The sequence below is a fragment of the Ixodes scapularis genome, unplaced genomic scaffold (assembly GCF_016920785.2).
Source record: "Ixodes scapularis isolate PalLabHiFi unplaced genomic scaffold, ASM1692078v2 PGA_scaffold4__175_contigs__length_147842914, whole genome shotgun sequence".
In the NCBI taxonomy this organism is placed as follows: domain Eukaryota; kingdom Metazoa; phylum Arthropoda; class Arachnida; order Ixodida; family Ixodidae; genus Ixodes; species Ixodes scapularis.
Window position 1 is genome coordinate 138,702,109 of NW_024609879.1, and position 17,728 is coordinate 138,719,836.

General features: G+C 44.8%; 1 protein-coding gene across 2 annotated transcripts in view; it reads left to right on the top strand.

The window, feature by feature from the left end:
• Positions 1-1,134, top strand: part of LOC121837615 (venom metalloproteinase antarease TserMP_A-like) — an 83,474-nt gene extending 82,340 nt beyond the window's left edge. For both annotated transcript variants that reach the window (XR_006078260.1, XM_042293288.1), the window contains 2 exons: positions 717-830; positions 950-1,134. Coding sequence is in view for 1 of the 2 variants with exons in the window: in XM_042293288.1 (XP_042149222.1) it covers positions 717-744 (28 nt within the window). In the remaining variant the exon portion in view is untranslated. The remainder of the gene's footprint in view (positions 1-716; positions 831-949) is intronic.
• The last annotated feature ends 16,594 nt before the right edge of the window (positions 1,135-17,728 follow it).

Below are 17,728 nucleotides of genomic sequence, written 5' to 3' on the forward strand. Positions count from 1 at the left end.
GGCTGCAAAAAGAAGCACAAGAACACCTTTGTCCCTTGTACAGAGAAGGTGGTGTACTCCTTTCCCCTCTCTTGTGGAAAGCTGCACATAGGTCAGACCGGAAGGTGTCTGAACAATCGCCTTCGTGAGCATTACAACACATTCACCAACAAAAGCTCCGGTCATCTAGGCATTCACTGTCGAGACTGTGGGTGCTCAGTGCAGCTGAGTAACTGCGGTGTGCTTGGCAAGCACCGCAACCAGCTCACAAGAGAAATTATCGAGGCAGAGAACATTGCGAAACATAACGGCACATGTGTTAGTACTCCGTGTTTAACCTTGTCACAAAAAGAATTAGACTACGTAGCCTTAAATTAATTTCAATTTAGTTCGCTATTTAGCATCATATCAAAAGAAAAGAAAAAATACCAGTTATTCTCCCTGGCCCTTGCATATAGCACAAATAGAAGAAGATAAAGTGTAAATATAGAGAGAGTTGTCAGTCAGCGCTTTGTAAGTGTCTCTTTCTTTTGTGTGTATGTTGACTTGAATGACTGTTCTCCGGGTGCGCTGTTCCCCCTGTACATCATGAGCAACCAACTCGCCCGAACCTCTGTGTTAACTCAGTAACCACTCCCCAAACAAGCTTGTGATATCCGTGATTTATACCGATATATTTGATGTTGGACACCTATTCTAGGACACGTCAAGACAAGAGTACACTATATTTCTTGCAGGATGGCATGTTGGAACAGTGTCTTCTGAATTTCGAAACGATTCCTGATCAGAATGGCGATGGTTGGAGAGTGAATGTCACAGCAGAAGATGGGACACCTTGCAGCAACGAAAAGGTGTGCTTAAACTTCACTTCTTATGACAGCAGTAAAAATAAACACCCGACAAATTAGAAATCAACATGCACTTCATGACCTTCTATGAAGACATTTTTCTCATATATGTATTATTTCAGCCCCCGAAGGTCTGCATAGCTGGAGAATGCGTTGTTTGGACATAAGAACCATGACCTGCCGGGTGACTCAAATGGAAACACTTGAGGTGAAACGCCCCACGCAAAACACGATTTGTTTCCCAAGAAAATAAAACAATAAAAGTTATTTAACTATTTGAGGTGTCAAGGCATCATAATTGTGAGCACAATAAAGCCGTTAAAAAGAGCATTGTTTCAAACTTTGTCGTTAGTAATCAGCGAAGCTCTGATAATCATTTATTCACCAAGCTTAAATCGATACTTACTGGGTATTTATGCTCGCCGAGATTTTTTATTTAAACATGACCTATAATAGCCCAACTACAAAGAACACAATTTGCGGCTCGAAATTCGTTTTCTTTCCACCCGAAAACACCCGGTCGAAGGTTGACCGCTTTCCAGTCGCGCTCACTCTCTTTTCCGCGATAAAGTGGCGTTCAAAGAGCATCAATGATATTCAAAGTCGTGGGTCATCAAAGGCACACATTCACTATAAAAACAGAAAATAATATTAACCTCATTTCTGTAGCCTCCATAAACTGCACATACGTTAATAAAAGCAATGCTGCACAGATCAGGGCAAGTACATGGAGTACGTCATCCTTAGCATGGCGATGTACCGCGGGCTTGACGACGCGATGGCAGACCTAGACGGACCAATGTTGCGACGGGCGTGGGAACTGAAATTCGTGCATTCGGCTAATCGATCTTCCAGCGCCAAACTGTGTTGCTTTTATGTTTAGACAGCCTTGAAGTTGGTGTGCCTCAACGGGTGACCTGTCTCTCAGCCGTTGACGAACAATTTAGCCAGAGCAGTACAACCGCTAACCTGGGGTTTTTAACGTGCACAATGTAGTAGAGATTACACGAACGCGTTCCGGTACGCAGCTCATTCAGATCGAACGGGCAGGGGGCGTGTCTTCAAGCACAGAACATTGAGCTCGAAGGCCTACTAGAACATCGAGCGGAAGAGATATAAGGGCGAAACAAACGTACGACAAACGGTGCACGCAACTTTGTCGTCGTCATCACCTGCTTCGCACACCGTAGAAGCGTAGAAAAAACAAAAGAAGAAAAAGATACGCGGTCGGGTGTAGCTACGTCACTTCCGGCATCTCTCTCCTCTACATTCCTCCCTCCTTCTCGGCGCACATCGTCCACATTTCGTGGCCTCGAGCTTCCGTGCTCATGTTTCGGTTTCGGCTTTGAGCGGTTGAGACGTTTTGGCTTTATTAGAAATATACGTGACTAGCAAAATATTGATCGGGTGGTCTCTTGACACCATATTAAGTCGACGTGCAAACAATTAAAACAATCTTTGTTTGGAGCGGGGGGGGGGGGGGGGGGGGGAGGGGGGGCGTCGGAGTATCTTTAAGTTCCCCTTCTATAATTGTCTCACTTTATCTCCCTTTGCATGTATTTAGGATAAGGAAACTAGCCGAGATAGCACGCCCATGAAGCTGAATATTTGGCTGGGACCGGGGGGGACTACGGCGCTTCTGGTCAAAAGATCCAACGAGTCAAAAGGTCCAATAATGGATCTTTTGACTCGTTGGATTTTTTGACTCGCCAGACACGAGTCAAAAGATCCAATGTGGGTGAAGAGGCCCAACGAGCCAAGAGATCCAACGAATCAAAAGATCCACGGCGAGTCAAGAGGTCCAACGAGTCAAAAGGTCCAACGAGTCAGAAGGTCTAATAATGCATATTTTGACGCGTTGGAACTCTTAACTCGGCAGACACGAGTCAAGAGATCTGTTGTAGATCAAGAGCTCCAATTACTGTAGAAATGCCGCTTCATATTGCGAAGGAGTCACGGAAAGTACCTCACTACTCTTCCCCTCGTCGCGGGGAGGCGTTTTACAATAAAGATCAGTAAACGAATTTTGACTAGGTACCTTAGTTTTTGTTTTAAAAAAAAAGGTGAAACAGATTTAAGTTTGATGCGCCACTCAACTACGCACCGTTTTCCGGTTTGCGGCCGGAAAACCGTCTCGAGGGGGCACCCGGAGATAATCAGTCTCGTGGATTCCGAGTCAAGAGGTCCAACGCGTCAAGAGGTCTAACGAGTCAAGAGGTCCAATATTGAACCTCCTGACGCGTTGAACCTCTTGATGCGTTGGACCTCTTGACTCGCCGTGGATCTTTTGACTCATTGGACCTCTTGACGCGTTGGACCTCTTGACCCATATTGGATCTCTTGACTCGTGCCTCGCTTTGTCAAGAGGTCCAACGCGTCAAGAGGTCCAATAGTGAATATTTTGACTCGTTTCACCTCTTGGTGTGATATTCGTACAGGCAAGAAAAGTAAATAAAGCACAAGCAATAAAAAACTTACGAGGGCATTTTTTTATGATGTGAGAATGCGTAAGCATTACCTTTGCCAGAGTTATGTTGCCGGAACGGATAGTGCGCTAGTTTCACGATCAAAAGGGCCTAGGTTCGAAACCAGGGAGGGGATGGTTTCGCGCTCACTTAACCAGAGAGATTACGTGACCAGATATATTTTTTTTTTAATTTCAGGTTGCTCACGTGACGAGAGAGGTCACATGACCACAAATATTTTTATTTTTGGGGGGAAGGGTTTGGTTACGTGACCAGATAAGTCACGTGACCAGAGATATCACGTGACCAAATAGGTCACGTAAACAGATTTTTTTTATTGTGTTGGATTATGTTGGACAGCTCACGGATTTTGACGACAGATTTTGCCGACGGCTTTTTCGCTGACTGAGCCAGGTAATGCTAACACATTAAAAAAAAAACATACAACAGAAGGAGGTGGAGAAACCAAATGTCGGAAAAAAAGCAAAAAGCTAAGCAGTGAGGACTTCCACACGGCAGGGAGGATCTCACGAACACGGCATTGATAAATCGTTTCAGGCCGGTGATGTAATCACTGTTCGTGTCTATGACCCGCAATTTGCTTGGTTTTTGTAGTGACAGATAAGGGCGAGCTGGGCTGTGGAGGTCGCATGCTAGGCACTGGATTTGTAAACACCGGAAATCATTGTTGTTATAAACTGCCAAGCTTATAGCAACATTGGTTTGTTGAGGACCTGCAGCCCTGCAGGGCTGTGTTCCTTCTAACCCTGACCACAAATTGGTAAATCTACATCTCCCGTGTTTCTCTCCCCCACGAATATCAAGCAGGTAAAAGGAAAGGTCTTAACATTCTACGGTTTGTGGTGGAGTTTTTGTTTAGGCAGTGACTACTTCGAGCGCTTCGTGTTGTCTTACTCTGTCTCTGCCTCGCGGCGCCTTCTGTAAAAAAAAAAAAAAAAAAATTGACACCTGGGTTCAAAATAATTGTAAAAGTATTTTGGACACATCTTTCGTCACATATGGAAGATATGTTTATAGCGATGTGCTATTTCGACGTCTACCATCACACTAAAGTACTATTCCGGCGTCATTCTTAAAAGTTTTATTAATTGTTTTAATTTGTTTAACGTCTTGTCAAAATAGCTTCCTTGATATTTAGAAGTCATTGGTCTTCGAAGGGCTTGAAAATACAGTTTGGCCTGGCGCAGCATGGCGTGTAAAGTTAGCCATTTCTCCGTTCACCGTGGCCTAGCACTTGACACACTAGATCTATCGGCTTCAGAGATCAACGCGCTTTCCGAAACGAACATTTCTTCAATCGACTTCGATCTCTATAATTCAATTTTCTAAAAATTATTGAGCAACTAACCCACCATCTTCCAATTCCAACTGACTAACACATCGCGTAATTTTGACTTAAAATAAATTATATCGACAGACAAGTGTTCGGTAATTCGTGTCAAGAGTGCTCAATCATGAAACGTTCCGTTTTATGGTTCATTTCACAGCATTCGCGAAAATTAAGGGCAGCAAGGGAGTTACATATCGCTAGAATAAGTATTTGTGGCTGCTCCGTGCTTTTGAGGAAGTCAACGGTCCAGAATAACCCGCTAGCTTGCCCCGATCATAAAGTTTCAAGGAAACAATGCTCGCATTCATTTGCAGCACTCTATTTGACGCTAAGTGGCGTAATTTGGTCTCGTTCAAAGACGCCCTCCAATGATTATGGAGCTCCTTTCCACGATCTGTTATTTACCTCTTTAGTGATTCGGTGAATATAGTGAATAGAAACTACAGCATAAAATAGTAGCGCATCATATTTTTAATAGGAGATACGAGAACCCAGGACTAAACAAAGTCACAAACAAGTATTTGCGATTACAAATACTGAGATACAAGAAAAGGGAAGGCTAAACGCGATATGGCTGAGGTGCATTTGTATTTAATATATCGGGAATTTTAGAGACACTTCCATAGAAAAGGCCTAAATGTGTCTGAGAGCAGAGTCTGGAACACAGATACTAAGCTCTACAAGTCCAAAATATGTCGCCAGGCACTATCCATTATTTAACACACAAATATCATATACCGGGTGCTTTTTTCTTAAACTTAGCAGATTTGTATAAAGAAAGTCGTGAAAGTTACACTTATGCGGTTTGTGCCGATAAGTTGCACGGTCAAGGGGACAGAGTATAGGGTGCTAATCGTAACGATCATTCGGCTAGTTAATTAAAATTTGTTAACTCTTCAATTAATAAAAATATAAATATGGTTCCAGTTGGACACTTGCTCAGCGTCATTGAAAAACATTAAATGAACACTTTTAACCCTTTTTAGAAGGATATGACGCAGGGGCAGCATTTTACGGCGTTCTAAAAAAGCGCTCAATTTGGACGTGTTTCTAAGTTTTCCTTTCTTATCGGAGCGCATCATTGCGTTCGCGGTCCTGCTCCTCGGTGGCCGCGGCGCGAAGCCACCCCCTCGCCTCCCACGTAGCATGGAGGGAAGTTGGGCGCAGGTGTTTTGCCCGTCTCAGCCACTGGGGAGCAGGACCGCGGGCGCAGAGATGCGCTCCGGTAAGAAATCGAAATCTAGAAACGCGTCCAAATTTAGAGCTTTTACGGAATGCCGTAATGTACTGCCCCTGCGTTATATCCTTCTATAGTCCATTGCAACTCAAGAAGGTAGGGCGAGGGTAAGACGGGCCGGGGAAGAGAAAGTAGACGGAACGCTGAAGGAGAAAGGAGGAAACCTCCGCTCCTTGGCGTTCCGTCTGCTTCCTTCTCCCCAGCCAGTCTTACCCTCGCCCTACCTTCTTGAGTTACTAAGGACTATAAAAGGAGTTGATTTAGTAGTTTTCGATGACGCTGCGCAAGTTTCTAATTAGAATCATATGCCTGTTTTTATTAATTAAAACGTTAAATTTTAATTAATTAGCCGAATGATCCTTACAATTAGCCCCCTATACTATGTCCCCCTGGCCGTATAACTCACCTGCACAAACCGCATTAGTGTAACTTTCACGGCTATAGGTTTAAACAAATCTGTTAAGTTTAAAAAGAAACCTGAATATTGTGGCAGATAGTATCTGTCTACTTGTCACCAATAGCTATGTAGCAGTTGCATTGCCCAAAGTCATTCAAATAGGTCAAACATTCAGTAACTGTCACAAGCAGCCATTAATAGCAATATAATTATAAACAGAGAAGATAAAACATAAGGCTCGATGGACCTCTTGACGCGTTGGACCTCTTGACGCGTTGGACCTCTTCACTGGTTGGACCTCTTGACGCGTTGGACCTCTTGACACAAGTTGGACCTTTTCACTCGTTGGACCTCTTGACGCGTTGGACCTCTTGACTGGAATTGGACCTTTTGACTCGTTGGACCTCTTGACTCGGCTGTCACGTGGCTATTGGACCTGTTGAGTCGTTGGACCCCTTCACTCGTTGGACCTCTTGACCATAAGCGAGTCTCGTGGATTCCGAGTCAAGAGGTCCAACGCGTCAAGAGGTCCAACGAGTCAAGAGGTCCAATATTGGACCTCTTGACGCGTTGGACCTCCTGACGCGTTGGACCTTTTGACTCGCCGTGGATCTCTTGACTCGTTGGACCTCTTGACGCGTTGGACCTCTTGACCCATATTGGATCTCTTGACTCGTGCCTCGATGTGTCAAGAGGTCCAACGCATCAAGAGGCCCAATATTGGATAGCTTGACTAGTTGCATCTCGTGGTGTGAAATATGCACAGGCAAGAAGTGTGAAAGAAGTAGAGGAAAAAAATGAGAAACAAAAATTATGAGGGCACCTGAGCTTTCTCTTACGACGTGAGAATGAGCGAGCACTAGCTTTTCCCGAGTTATGCTGCCGCAACAGATAGCGCGCTAGTTGCGCGATCAAGAGGGCCTAGGTTCGAAGCAGGCCCAAGAATGGTTTCGAACTCACGTAACCAGGGAGGTCACGTGACCAGAGTCTTTTTTTTTTGTCGAAGTGACCACAGACCTTCCTTTTGTTTTTTGTTTCCTCACATGACCAGATAGGTCACGTGATCAGAGAAATCACGTGACCAGGGAGATCACGTGACCAAAGATATCACGCAACCAGAGTTGTTTTTTTTTTTTTATTATGTTGGATTGTGTTGGAGAAGTCACGGATTTTGACGACGGATTTTGCCGACGGCTTTTTCGCTGACTGAGCCCAGGTAATGCTCACGCATTAAAAAAGCAGACAACAGAGATGCTGACAATAAAGGCGGAGAAGAAAAATGTCGGAAAGACAGCCAAACGTTGAGCTGTGAAGACTTCCACACGTCAGGGGGGATCTCACGAACACGGCTTTGATAAATCGTTTCTGGCCGGTGATGTAATCAGTGCTCGTGCGTATAACCCTTGATTTGCTTGGTTTCTAAAGCGACAGATACGCGCGCGCTGGGCTCTGGGGATCGCATGCTGGGCACTGGACTTGTAAACAACAGAAATCATTGTTGTTATAAACTGTCAAGCTTATGGCAACATTCGTTTGTCGGGAACCTGTGTGACTTCGCTCTTCTACCCCTGACCACAAAGTCGTAAATCTGCATCTCCCGTGTTACTTTCCCCCTCGAATATCGAACACGCAACCGGAAAGTTCTTAACATTTCACAATTTGAGAAGCCTTTTTTTTTTTTTTTTAAGAAGCGACTACTTCGACATTCGGGTTAGAACTAATTGTAAAACCATTTTGAACACATCTTTCGTCGCATACGAAAGATATGTCCACAGTTATTTGCTATTTCGACGTCTACCATCACATTAAAGCTCTATTACGGCGTTTGACGTCAGGATAAATGAACATTTTTTTTTTTAATTTCTGTGTCATCATTTTTAAAAGTTGTAGTCATTGATATAATTTGTTCACGTCCCGTCAAAATAGCTTCATTGATATTTTGAAGTCCTTGGTCTTCGAGGAGCTTGAAGAGACAGTTTGGCCTTACGCAGATGGCGTGTAAAGTTACTCATTTTTTCCGTTCGCCGTGGCCTATTTTAACTATAGCACTGGACACACTAGATCTACAGGTTTCAAAGATCGACGTGTTTTCCGACACGAACAATTCTTCAATCGACTTCAATCTTTATAATCCAATTTTCTCAAATATTATTGAGCAACTAACCTACCATCTTACAATTCCAACCGACTAACACATTGCGTAATTTTAACTAAAAAAAAATTATATTGACAGACAAGTGTTCGGTAATTCGTGTCAAGAATGCTTAATCATGAAATGTTCAGTTTCATGATTTATTTCACCGCATTCTCGAAAAAAAAGAGCAGTAAAGGAGTTACATATAGCTAGCATAAATATGTATGGCTGCTCCGTGCTTTTGAGTAAGCCAACGGCCCAAATTAACCCGCTATAGCTCGCACCGGTCACAACGTTTCAAGAAGACAATGCTCGCATTCATTTACAACACTCTATTGGACGCCAAGTGGCATAATCTGGGCTCGTTTAAAGACGCCCTCCATTGATATTTGAGCTTCTTTCTATGTTGTGTTATTTACCTCTTTAGTGATTCGGTGAACTCGGGGAATAAAAACTAAAGCATAAAATAGTAGTGCATCATATTTTTAATAGAACATACGAGACCCCGGGACTGGACAAAGTTACCCAAGGAAGTGTTTGCGATTGCAAATACTGAGATACATGAAAGGGAAGGCTAAACGCGAGATGCTGAGGTACATTTGTAGTTTATATCTCGGGATTTAAAGAGACACTTCCGTAGAAATGGCATAACTGAGTCCTAGAACAGAGAGACTGGAACACAGATATTAAGTTCTACAAGTCCAAAATATGTCACCAGGCACTATCCATTATTTAACACTCAAATACATATACCTTGTGGCAAATGGTATCTGTCTACGTGTATCCAATGGTTATGTGGTACTTGTACTGTCCAAAATAATTCAAATAGTTCAAACAGTCAGAAACCGTCACAAGCAGTCATTACTAGCAATATTATTATAAACAGCGAAGATAAAAATAAGGCTCGATGGACCTCTTGACGCGTTCGACCTCTTGACGCGTTGGACCTCTTGACTCGTCGGGCCTCTTGACTCGATGGACCTCTTGACGCGTTGGACCTCTTGACACAAATTGGACCTTTTGACTCGTTGGACCTCTTGACGCGTTGGACCTCTTGACTCGAATTGGACCTTTTGACTCGTTGGACCTCTTGACTCGGCTGTCACGTGGCTATTGGACCTCTTGACTCGTTGGACCTTTTTGACTCGTTGGACCTCTTGACCATAAGCGAGACTCGTGTCGCTGGCTATGGGAAGTGGGGAAAGCGTTTTTCTTCGCTTCGGGTAGATGGCGCCTCTAAAACTTCGCGCAATAAAAGTCAACAATCTCAGGCTGTTGACCTTTCTGTTCAATGTTTTCACGACAACAATTAAAAAAGTTAGCTTCAAATCGAGCAGACCCTTACCAAGCTTGCTAACTCAATAGATTTTCAACCAGTTCACACCGCGCGCTTAGTTTTCAAGGCCGACACAAACGGCTGCTGGTCGGAAAATCGTCTCCTTTCCTCTTCGCGATTTCTCCCGACACTCGCGACATTTTAAAAACTCGAACGTGTTTTTATTTTTACTTGTGCTGAGGTGAGCCAAACGAAGGTGGCACGCACCAGATTCTTTTAACATTAAAATCATTTCACGGCCCCTTTAAAGGGGTCATGAAACGTTTTCGGGTTGCAACGTCCATGAACCTTGCCGGGTCGTACAGGTACCAGCCTGGCACAAGTATGTTCGCTCAGGCCGCCACTGATTCAGAAACTTCTTTGTACGGTGAAATGGTGGAATCGCGAAGACAAAACGGGACTGTATCTTTCGGTCATGCCTTTACAAAGCTGGATGACGTGATTGTCCGCTTCTTTTCGTGCAGGTAAGATATCGAGCTTGGCCAATCGGAAGGCAATGTTTATGTTTATGTTTATGTTTATTCTTATTTTCAGTGACCCACCAACAGCTTGACGCTTCCTTAGTGGTGCACTTATTCCTTCAGAAATACAACGCTAAACAGGATAAAAGCGAAACGTTAGGAAAGAACAATAGCCTCAACACACTTTCGAAATTGACGCTTTTCATCAAATATATCAAGGCTAGCATTCGCACAAATCTGTTCTAAATGGTTATAAGTCAATTGTAGGCGTGTTATGGGTGCAGCGTGATAAAAGTCTATAGGATAAAACAAAGTATAAAGTCTACAAGACTGACGAGGAACCTGCAAATAGATGTGGCTGAGTAGCTCTGGGGAGTCAATTATACCATTTACAATCTTATACAAGTATGTCAGTTCACGAATTGTTCTCCTGTTGTGCAACGAGTCTAACTTCACGAGTTCACAAATCCTCTCATAACTATAGAAATAATTCGGTTGAAAATAAGGATCAAACAATACACGAACAAACCTACGTTGAACACTTTCAATTAAACCTGAACTTGTCACTCCAATACAGTTCCAGACAAATGAGGCATATTCAACACGACTACGCACCAGTGAAGAGAACAAACGTAAAATACAAAGTGGTTCAGAAAAATCGTGTGTCACTCGTGTAATGGCTCCCAGCACTCGAAAGGAAGCATTCGTAATTGTGGTCACGTGATGGTTGAAATTAATTGCAGGATCCATAAAAACGCCTAGATCACGAATGACCTCAACGCGAGTAATATTGGGGGAATCTAATACATAGGAAAAACTCAGAATTTCACGCTTCCTAGAAAAGGACATAACTTTCGTCTTTGACTCATTTAAGAGTAGGTCATTTGAAAAACACCACGCCGAAATAGAATCTATATCGCGCTGAAGACATTTACAATCGTCAACCGTTCTAACCGCTGTAAACAACTTAATATCATCACCAAATAACAAAAACCGCGTGTGTTTGATGCAGGAAGTTAGATCATTTACAAAAACCAAAAACAGCAGAGGACCGAGGTTACTGCCTTGAGGAACCCCAGAAGTAGATAAAAAAGGAGCAGATAATCGGCCCGATACTCGGACAAAGTTCAGCCGATGAGATAAGTAACTATCGAGGAGACGACAGTACTTAAGGGACAGACCGTAACTACAGAGTTTACTCAACAGTAATCGGTGATTAACTTTGTCAAAAGCTTTGCTCATATCAAAGTAGACTACCTACGCTTGTCCTCCGCTGTGGACAGGTGGTACAATCTGATGTAGGAAGGAACACAGGTTTGTTTCTGTGGAGCGGCCTTTCATGAAACCATGTTGCTCAGGAATAATCTTCCGACAAAAATATGCGTAAAGGCGGGTGTGCAAAACAATTTCATAAACTTTAGAAAAACTACGAAGGAGGGAGACTGGCCTATAGTTGTTAACCATGGACCGATCTCCCGATTTATGTAATGGAACAACAACAGAGCGCTTCCAAGCTGTAGGAAATGTTTCAGATGCAAGTGATAAGTTAAAGATATGAACCAAAGCTGGACAAAGGAGTGGAGCACAACCTTTTACTATGAAGCTGGGAATTCCATCTATTCCCGTAGATAACTTTGGTTTCATTTTTTTAATTGCCTCCAAGACTTCAGATTCATTAATTGGAGCAACAGTCAAAAAATCCTGGCAGTTTATATTCGAGCTAGACATTAGGCCATTATTTGTACTGAAAGAAGCACTAAAGTGGCGCGCAAAAAGATTAGCTACATCAACAAGGTCAGAGACGCAATCCTCATTATCTCGCAATGTGATCGTGGTAACATTCTCTTTGATGCTCTCTTTGACAAACTTCCACATACACTGTGGCTGTGTGCTCAATGATTGCTCGGCGATGTCAGCATGTTGTTGTTTATCTCGCTTAAATAATTGTTTCGCCTCTGCACGACATTGACTAAATCTCGTGTACCAAACGACATTGCCAGTTTTTTTGTACAGGCGATGATAGTGTAGCTTGCGCCTTAAGCAATGTCTTAGTTCCCTCGAGAACCATATGGGATAGTCACTTTTATGAGACACCCTCTTTGGTATAAAGAGTCGCATGCTTTCCTGGACAATAGTCGAAAGTGTGGAAGTTGATGATTCAACACACTGATCAGCTAGAACACTACTCCAGTCATAGTCCCGAAGATACTGATACAATGAATAGTAATCACCGTTGGAGTAGGAAAACCATGATTGTGAATGAAAAATTCGCTTGGCAAGTGGGAAGAAAAATGATACAATAAAAGGTTGATGATAGTTATCCACCCGAGATAGCGGAGCTTTGGCAAGACTGATATCAACAGCCGAAGTGACCAGGGCAAGGTCAAGTATGTTTCCACAACAGTTGCGTACAGTATTACGTTGTTCAAAACCATTGAAATTAACGAAGTCTAACAGACAAAGTAGCTTCAACCTTGTGTTCGTGTGACTGACTAAGAAGCTGCCTGACTCCCAATCGTAACCAGGAAGGTTGAAATCGCCATACATGTGTACTCGAAATTTAGAGAAGTCAATTCTTTCTTCCAGGAAGTTGATATGCTCACAGAAAATAATGTGATCAAACATCGGCGGAAAATAGTAATTGCCAATGAGAAAGTTTCTACCATCGGTAGACAGTACTTCAATTCACACGCTCTCAGGATAACACTCGAGATCGCTCCTCCGATGAACTTTCAAGCTCCTATCTGCAGCAATCAAGACACCTCCCCCCAAGCTCTTTCCCGTTTTCACATAGTCACGATCACGTCTATATACTTCATACTTGGGTGGAAAATAATTAGAACTAGAAATTCTATCTACAAGCCAAGTTTCTGTTAGGCGTATGATTGAATACGTGCTTTACATAGCCGCCGAAAAAAACTCGGTGTCCTTAGTCCTCAAACCACGTACATTCTGATAATAAATGGTACACTCATCATGCATCTTCTTCGTTTCTCCTCAACAACCCAAAAAACTGCCTAAAGAGACAGCCAATGGGCCACACACTCGCGTCATTCACCTTGTCAAAATCGTCCCACTCAACAGCGATGTGGAACGATGCATAGCTCACATGTCTAGAGGGAAGTGGGGTACAGACACATGTTTTGACGACGTTGCTGAGTATTGCTGCGATGTCGTCAACAGCGGTTGTAGGGTCAAGCCGAGACACAAAGAGCGCCCTACTCCTCAGAGGTCGAGGTACAGCCGTCAGCTTACTTGTAGAGTTCGTGCCCGTGGCGGGCTTTACTCTCCTCTTCTTTCGCACAAGGGTGTATCCGTCTAGGTCAGTAGTCGATCGACTGTTGCGGATACCGGCGGTCGAAGCTACGAAGGGGTCCCCATGCTCCAGGTTAGGTGCACGGTTCCAAACTGGTAGGGGGCGTACTTGTCTCCCTGCTTGCATGTCACCACCAGTCGTAGTGGTCCGAAGCGCGGACGCGTAACTGGTACGTCTAGCTTCGAAATTTGAGGAAGTCGAACAAGATGGCACCGTCACATTAGTTGTAGTACTCGGAATCGCTGACATATGACTTGCATATGCAGCTTCTTGATTTAACAAAGGGGAGCGAGGAGGACCAGTGCCTAAGGACTTACGAAGGAGTTCCGCATTACGGGCCAGTTGAAGGTGCAGCTGTTCATTGTCTGCTCGCAGGGCCTGTACTTCAGATGACAGAGTATCAACCTTCCGGCAAAGCTGAAGGATGATCGTTCGAAGGTCTGCGTTGTCTCCAGGTCCTTCCTCTTTGCCAGGTTGTTCTTCGCCTGCATCACCACTGGGATCCACACAACAGTGCACATCGTCGGAGCAAAGCTTAGCCGAATCGAGGCCGGGCAGTTTGGTGCACTCATGGCACTCGTAGGTGCTGACTCCGTTCTGAACGAGAAGTTCATACTCCGCAGCGGCAATATTCACGCATCTGCAGTGGAACCGGCGGTTGCAGGTCCCAGTACACGCAATATATTGCTGCCGCCCAGTGATGGTCTTGGAGCAGCGTCCACACACGTCCTGTGTCTTCGTCATCGTCGTCGTCGGAACAATATGACGAAACATAATTCAAAATAATGAATTATCTTTTTAAGGTGGGTTGATATTATGGTAAGCCTTCCCTTTCTAATAAATTTTCAGGTTTAATATAAGATATAGTGAAATTCAAATCAGCATTTGATAAGCGGTTGCTGTAATGGAACATGGAATGCAAGGTTCCACATATCATATATCGCGCAAATGTGGAAGGTACAGTGTGTGTTTTTTTTCTTCTTCTCGGCTTTATTACGTAGAAATAAAATAATTCAGTTTGGACGGAAAGAATTGACTAGGTGCCGTACATTAAAACGAGAAGTAATATATGATTTCCGCGTTTATGCAAATTTCTCTCTCTCTCTCTCCATATATATATATATATATATATGTATATATATATATATATATATATATATACAGGGTCTTCCAGAGAACGCAGGCCAAATCGCTCCTGAGAAAACTACTCATCGCAGCGAAAAAAGGATTGTGGCGTTTTTGTTCTGGGCCAGGGACCCATTTAGGAAAATTATTACAGTCCTGGATAATTAAGTTGTTTATTTTTTTGCGTAATTAACTTTTTTTAATATTGTGTTTAAGGGCATGGTTTAAATCAGAAAATTGCTCAGCATCACCAAAAAACATCAAATCAACAAATAGCAGAAGGATAGAATGCACGCGAATTATTTTACGGTTTTCTGAAACACCGCACAAAATCGACGGGTTTTTAAGTTTCGGTTTGCTATCGGAGCGCATCTCAGCCCCAGCTGAACCGCGCCTCGTGGAGAGATAGTGCAACCAAGTGTGCATGACTTTTGATCAATGCTGCTCAACCTGAACACGAGCCAGTGAAGCGTGTGCATGCGCAGCAAAACAAATGGGACTAGGGTACTTCTCCAACTTTAAAATTAAAGCGTCGCACGTGTCGAGATGGTCCTTGACGCTCTCGGCTTCTGGCATAGGCTTCGGTCTATCCTTAGGTGAAACGGAGTATAGCCTAGGGGTCTTTGGGTGCACCACGCAGTAGGAATTACACAAACCCACTCCGATGCTGGTTCTCCGTACCGCGTGGTGCCGGTCACCAGTCATACTGCACCAGCCGGCAAGATACTGCGACATGTTGACCCTCTGGGGGACTGCCAAACATTAAGCTGTCCAAATGATCCACACAACCCTTCCTCCCAGTTGAGCTCGTGCGGCGTAAAAGACCAATGCGCTGTTTTCATGCAAGCCCTCACGAGGTGTGGGCACTGGACATGCGCAGGGAGCTCGTCGATATGACCCTCTGCGCGTGCGCAATGCCGATAGCAGCACCACCGCAGGAGCAGGACGTCAGCACCGCGTGTTGGTCTATATGTGTCGTAATTCAGTCACCCATTGACTGTTCCTCGATTTTCAATTTTGAGAGACAACCTACGTCCCCGCGACCGTGCAGCGTGCACAACTCTCAGGAAATGTCTGCGTTAGTCAAGCATAGCGCACGAAGAGATGGCGTTGGTCACCAGCCAATCGAAATGGAAAACGCACAACGCCGTGACATAGTCAGCCATTCAAGATCCCAAAAATTCTATCCCCGAGGCCACTGTATCCTCTTCTCTCATCTCCCTCTTTTTTGATGCTTTGTTATTAGACGCTGAATCTCACCTCACTGTAGTGCAGCGACCGTCATGCCCCTCCTTGCCACCCAAACGCCGTCATTCATCGTAGTTTTGCGTTTCTTTCTTTTCCTGCTCTTTTTCAAAGCCCTCCCCCCTTTCTCGGTGATCGGGCAGGGAGTCAAGACATCCAACGAGTCAAAAGGTCCAATAATGGATCTTTTGACTCGTTGGATCTTTTGACTCGCCAAACGCGAGTAAAGAGATCCAATGTGAGTCAAGAGGTCCAACGAGTCAAAAGATCCAATGAGTCAAAAAATCCACGGCGAGTCAAGAGGTCAAACGAGTCAGAAGGTCCAATAATGGATCTTCTGACGCGTTGGATCTTTTGACTCGTTGGACCTCTTTACTCGGAATCGGGGGTGGGGGGACTCCTGTGGCGTCGCGTGGTGCAAACAAAACGGCTGGGTTGCCAGAACAACCTCCAGTGAAGCTGGTCCCCTCTGCTCCACCTGCGCGGAGCGTAAGTGACGGCGTGTTACGGGATCAGAAATATTTGCTTTAATTTTCATGGTAGTTTTACCTTCTTTTTATTTTTTCTTGTCTAACAGGATCGAGAAAAGTGCAGGGTGGGAATCACTGCTTTTTGCAAAGTGTGCGTCGTCGGTGCAAAAATGTGTGAGATATTTAGTCAGGACACTTGGCAAAAGTAGCTGTTTCAATGCAGTGCCGCAAAGCACGACCAAACACCTGGAAGCAGACACACCCGAGAGAATTAAGCACAAAGTGTCAAACCCTCCGGTGCTGACAGTCACACTTCACCGCCTCAAGAAGCCTACTGCATGGGTTGAAACCTCACACCTTTATCAGCTTTGTTTTCCGGAAGGCGCATACCTCCTTGACTACCACGGTTCAAGTAGGTATACGCCTTGCAGCAACACTGGAGAGTGAAAAATATTTCACTGTCCAGTGTATTGACAAGGCAGTGTAGTATGCATTCCTCAAAAAGAAGAACGCGTGCAACACTGCGGGTCTATTTGCCAGGTTGACCCGTCTCGGAGAATGACACGACGCACGGGTTCAAAAACACGTAGTCTTTCATACACTGTCATCGTCCGCGCCGCGATGCCAAGAGCCGTCGCGCATCCACTGTGACGGCTTTTTATCAGCGGCGGAGCGCCGCTTGCGTGGCCAATTGTACTTGGCCCCCTCGCGGTGAAAATGACTCTTTAAAATGTGGAATGCTGGCCACCTGGTTCAACGCTTTGGGTCCCTATGTTGTCCGCACATCTCTCCGCTCCAAAAAAAGAAAAAAACAAAAACAAATAGGAGACGCCTCAGAAGGTCTTGGGATAGCCCTCCTTCTGGTATCAGCAAGAGTCTCCACAGATGGGTGAGCGCCGGTCCAACGTCAGTACTTCGGGACGGTACCGATGCGGTTGTGGTGGTTCTGATGATATATGAGATGCATCGCCGCCGTAACGTCTCTGATACGAGGCTCTAGACATTAAAACAAAATGTGGCCATAGCATTAACGTCACGAGGATCAGCGGCACCCGGAGTGGTAGCCCGCCGCGATACCCCCCCCCCCCCCCCCCCGCCCCCCCTTCCCGCTCTCGCGTGGCCCGCCGCGAATCCCCATAAAGCCCCTGCTCTCGTGTGGCCGCTGCAACTCCCCCCCTTCCAGCCCCCGGCCTCGTGGCCCGCCGCGAAACCCCCCTGAGCGCTGCACCCGGGGAGCTCAATCCCCCAACCACCGCCCATCCCCCACCCCCTTCGGCCGTTCAGAAGAGACGCCCTGCCGTTCTTACTTTGTCAGCAGTCTTGTAACTAGGGGAGGGGCTTTTGGGGGTTGCAAGTACTGCTTT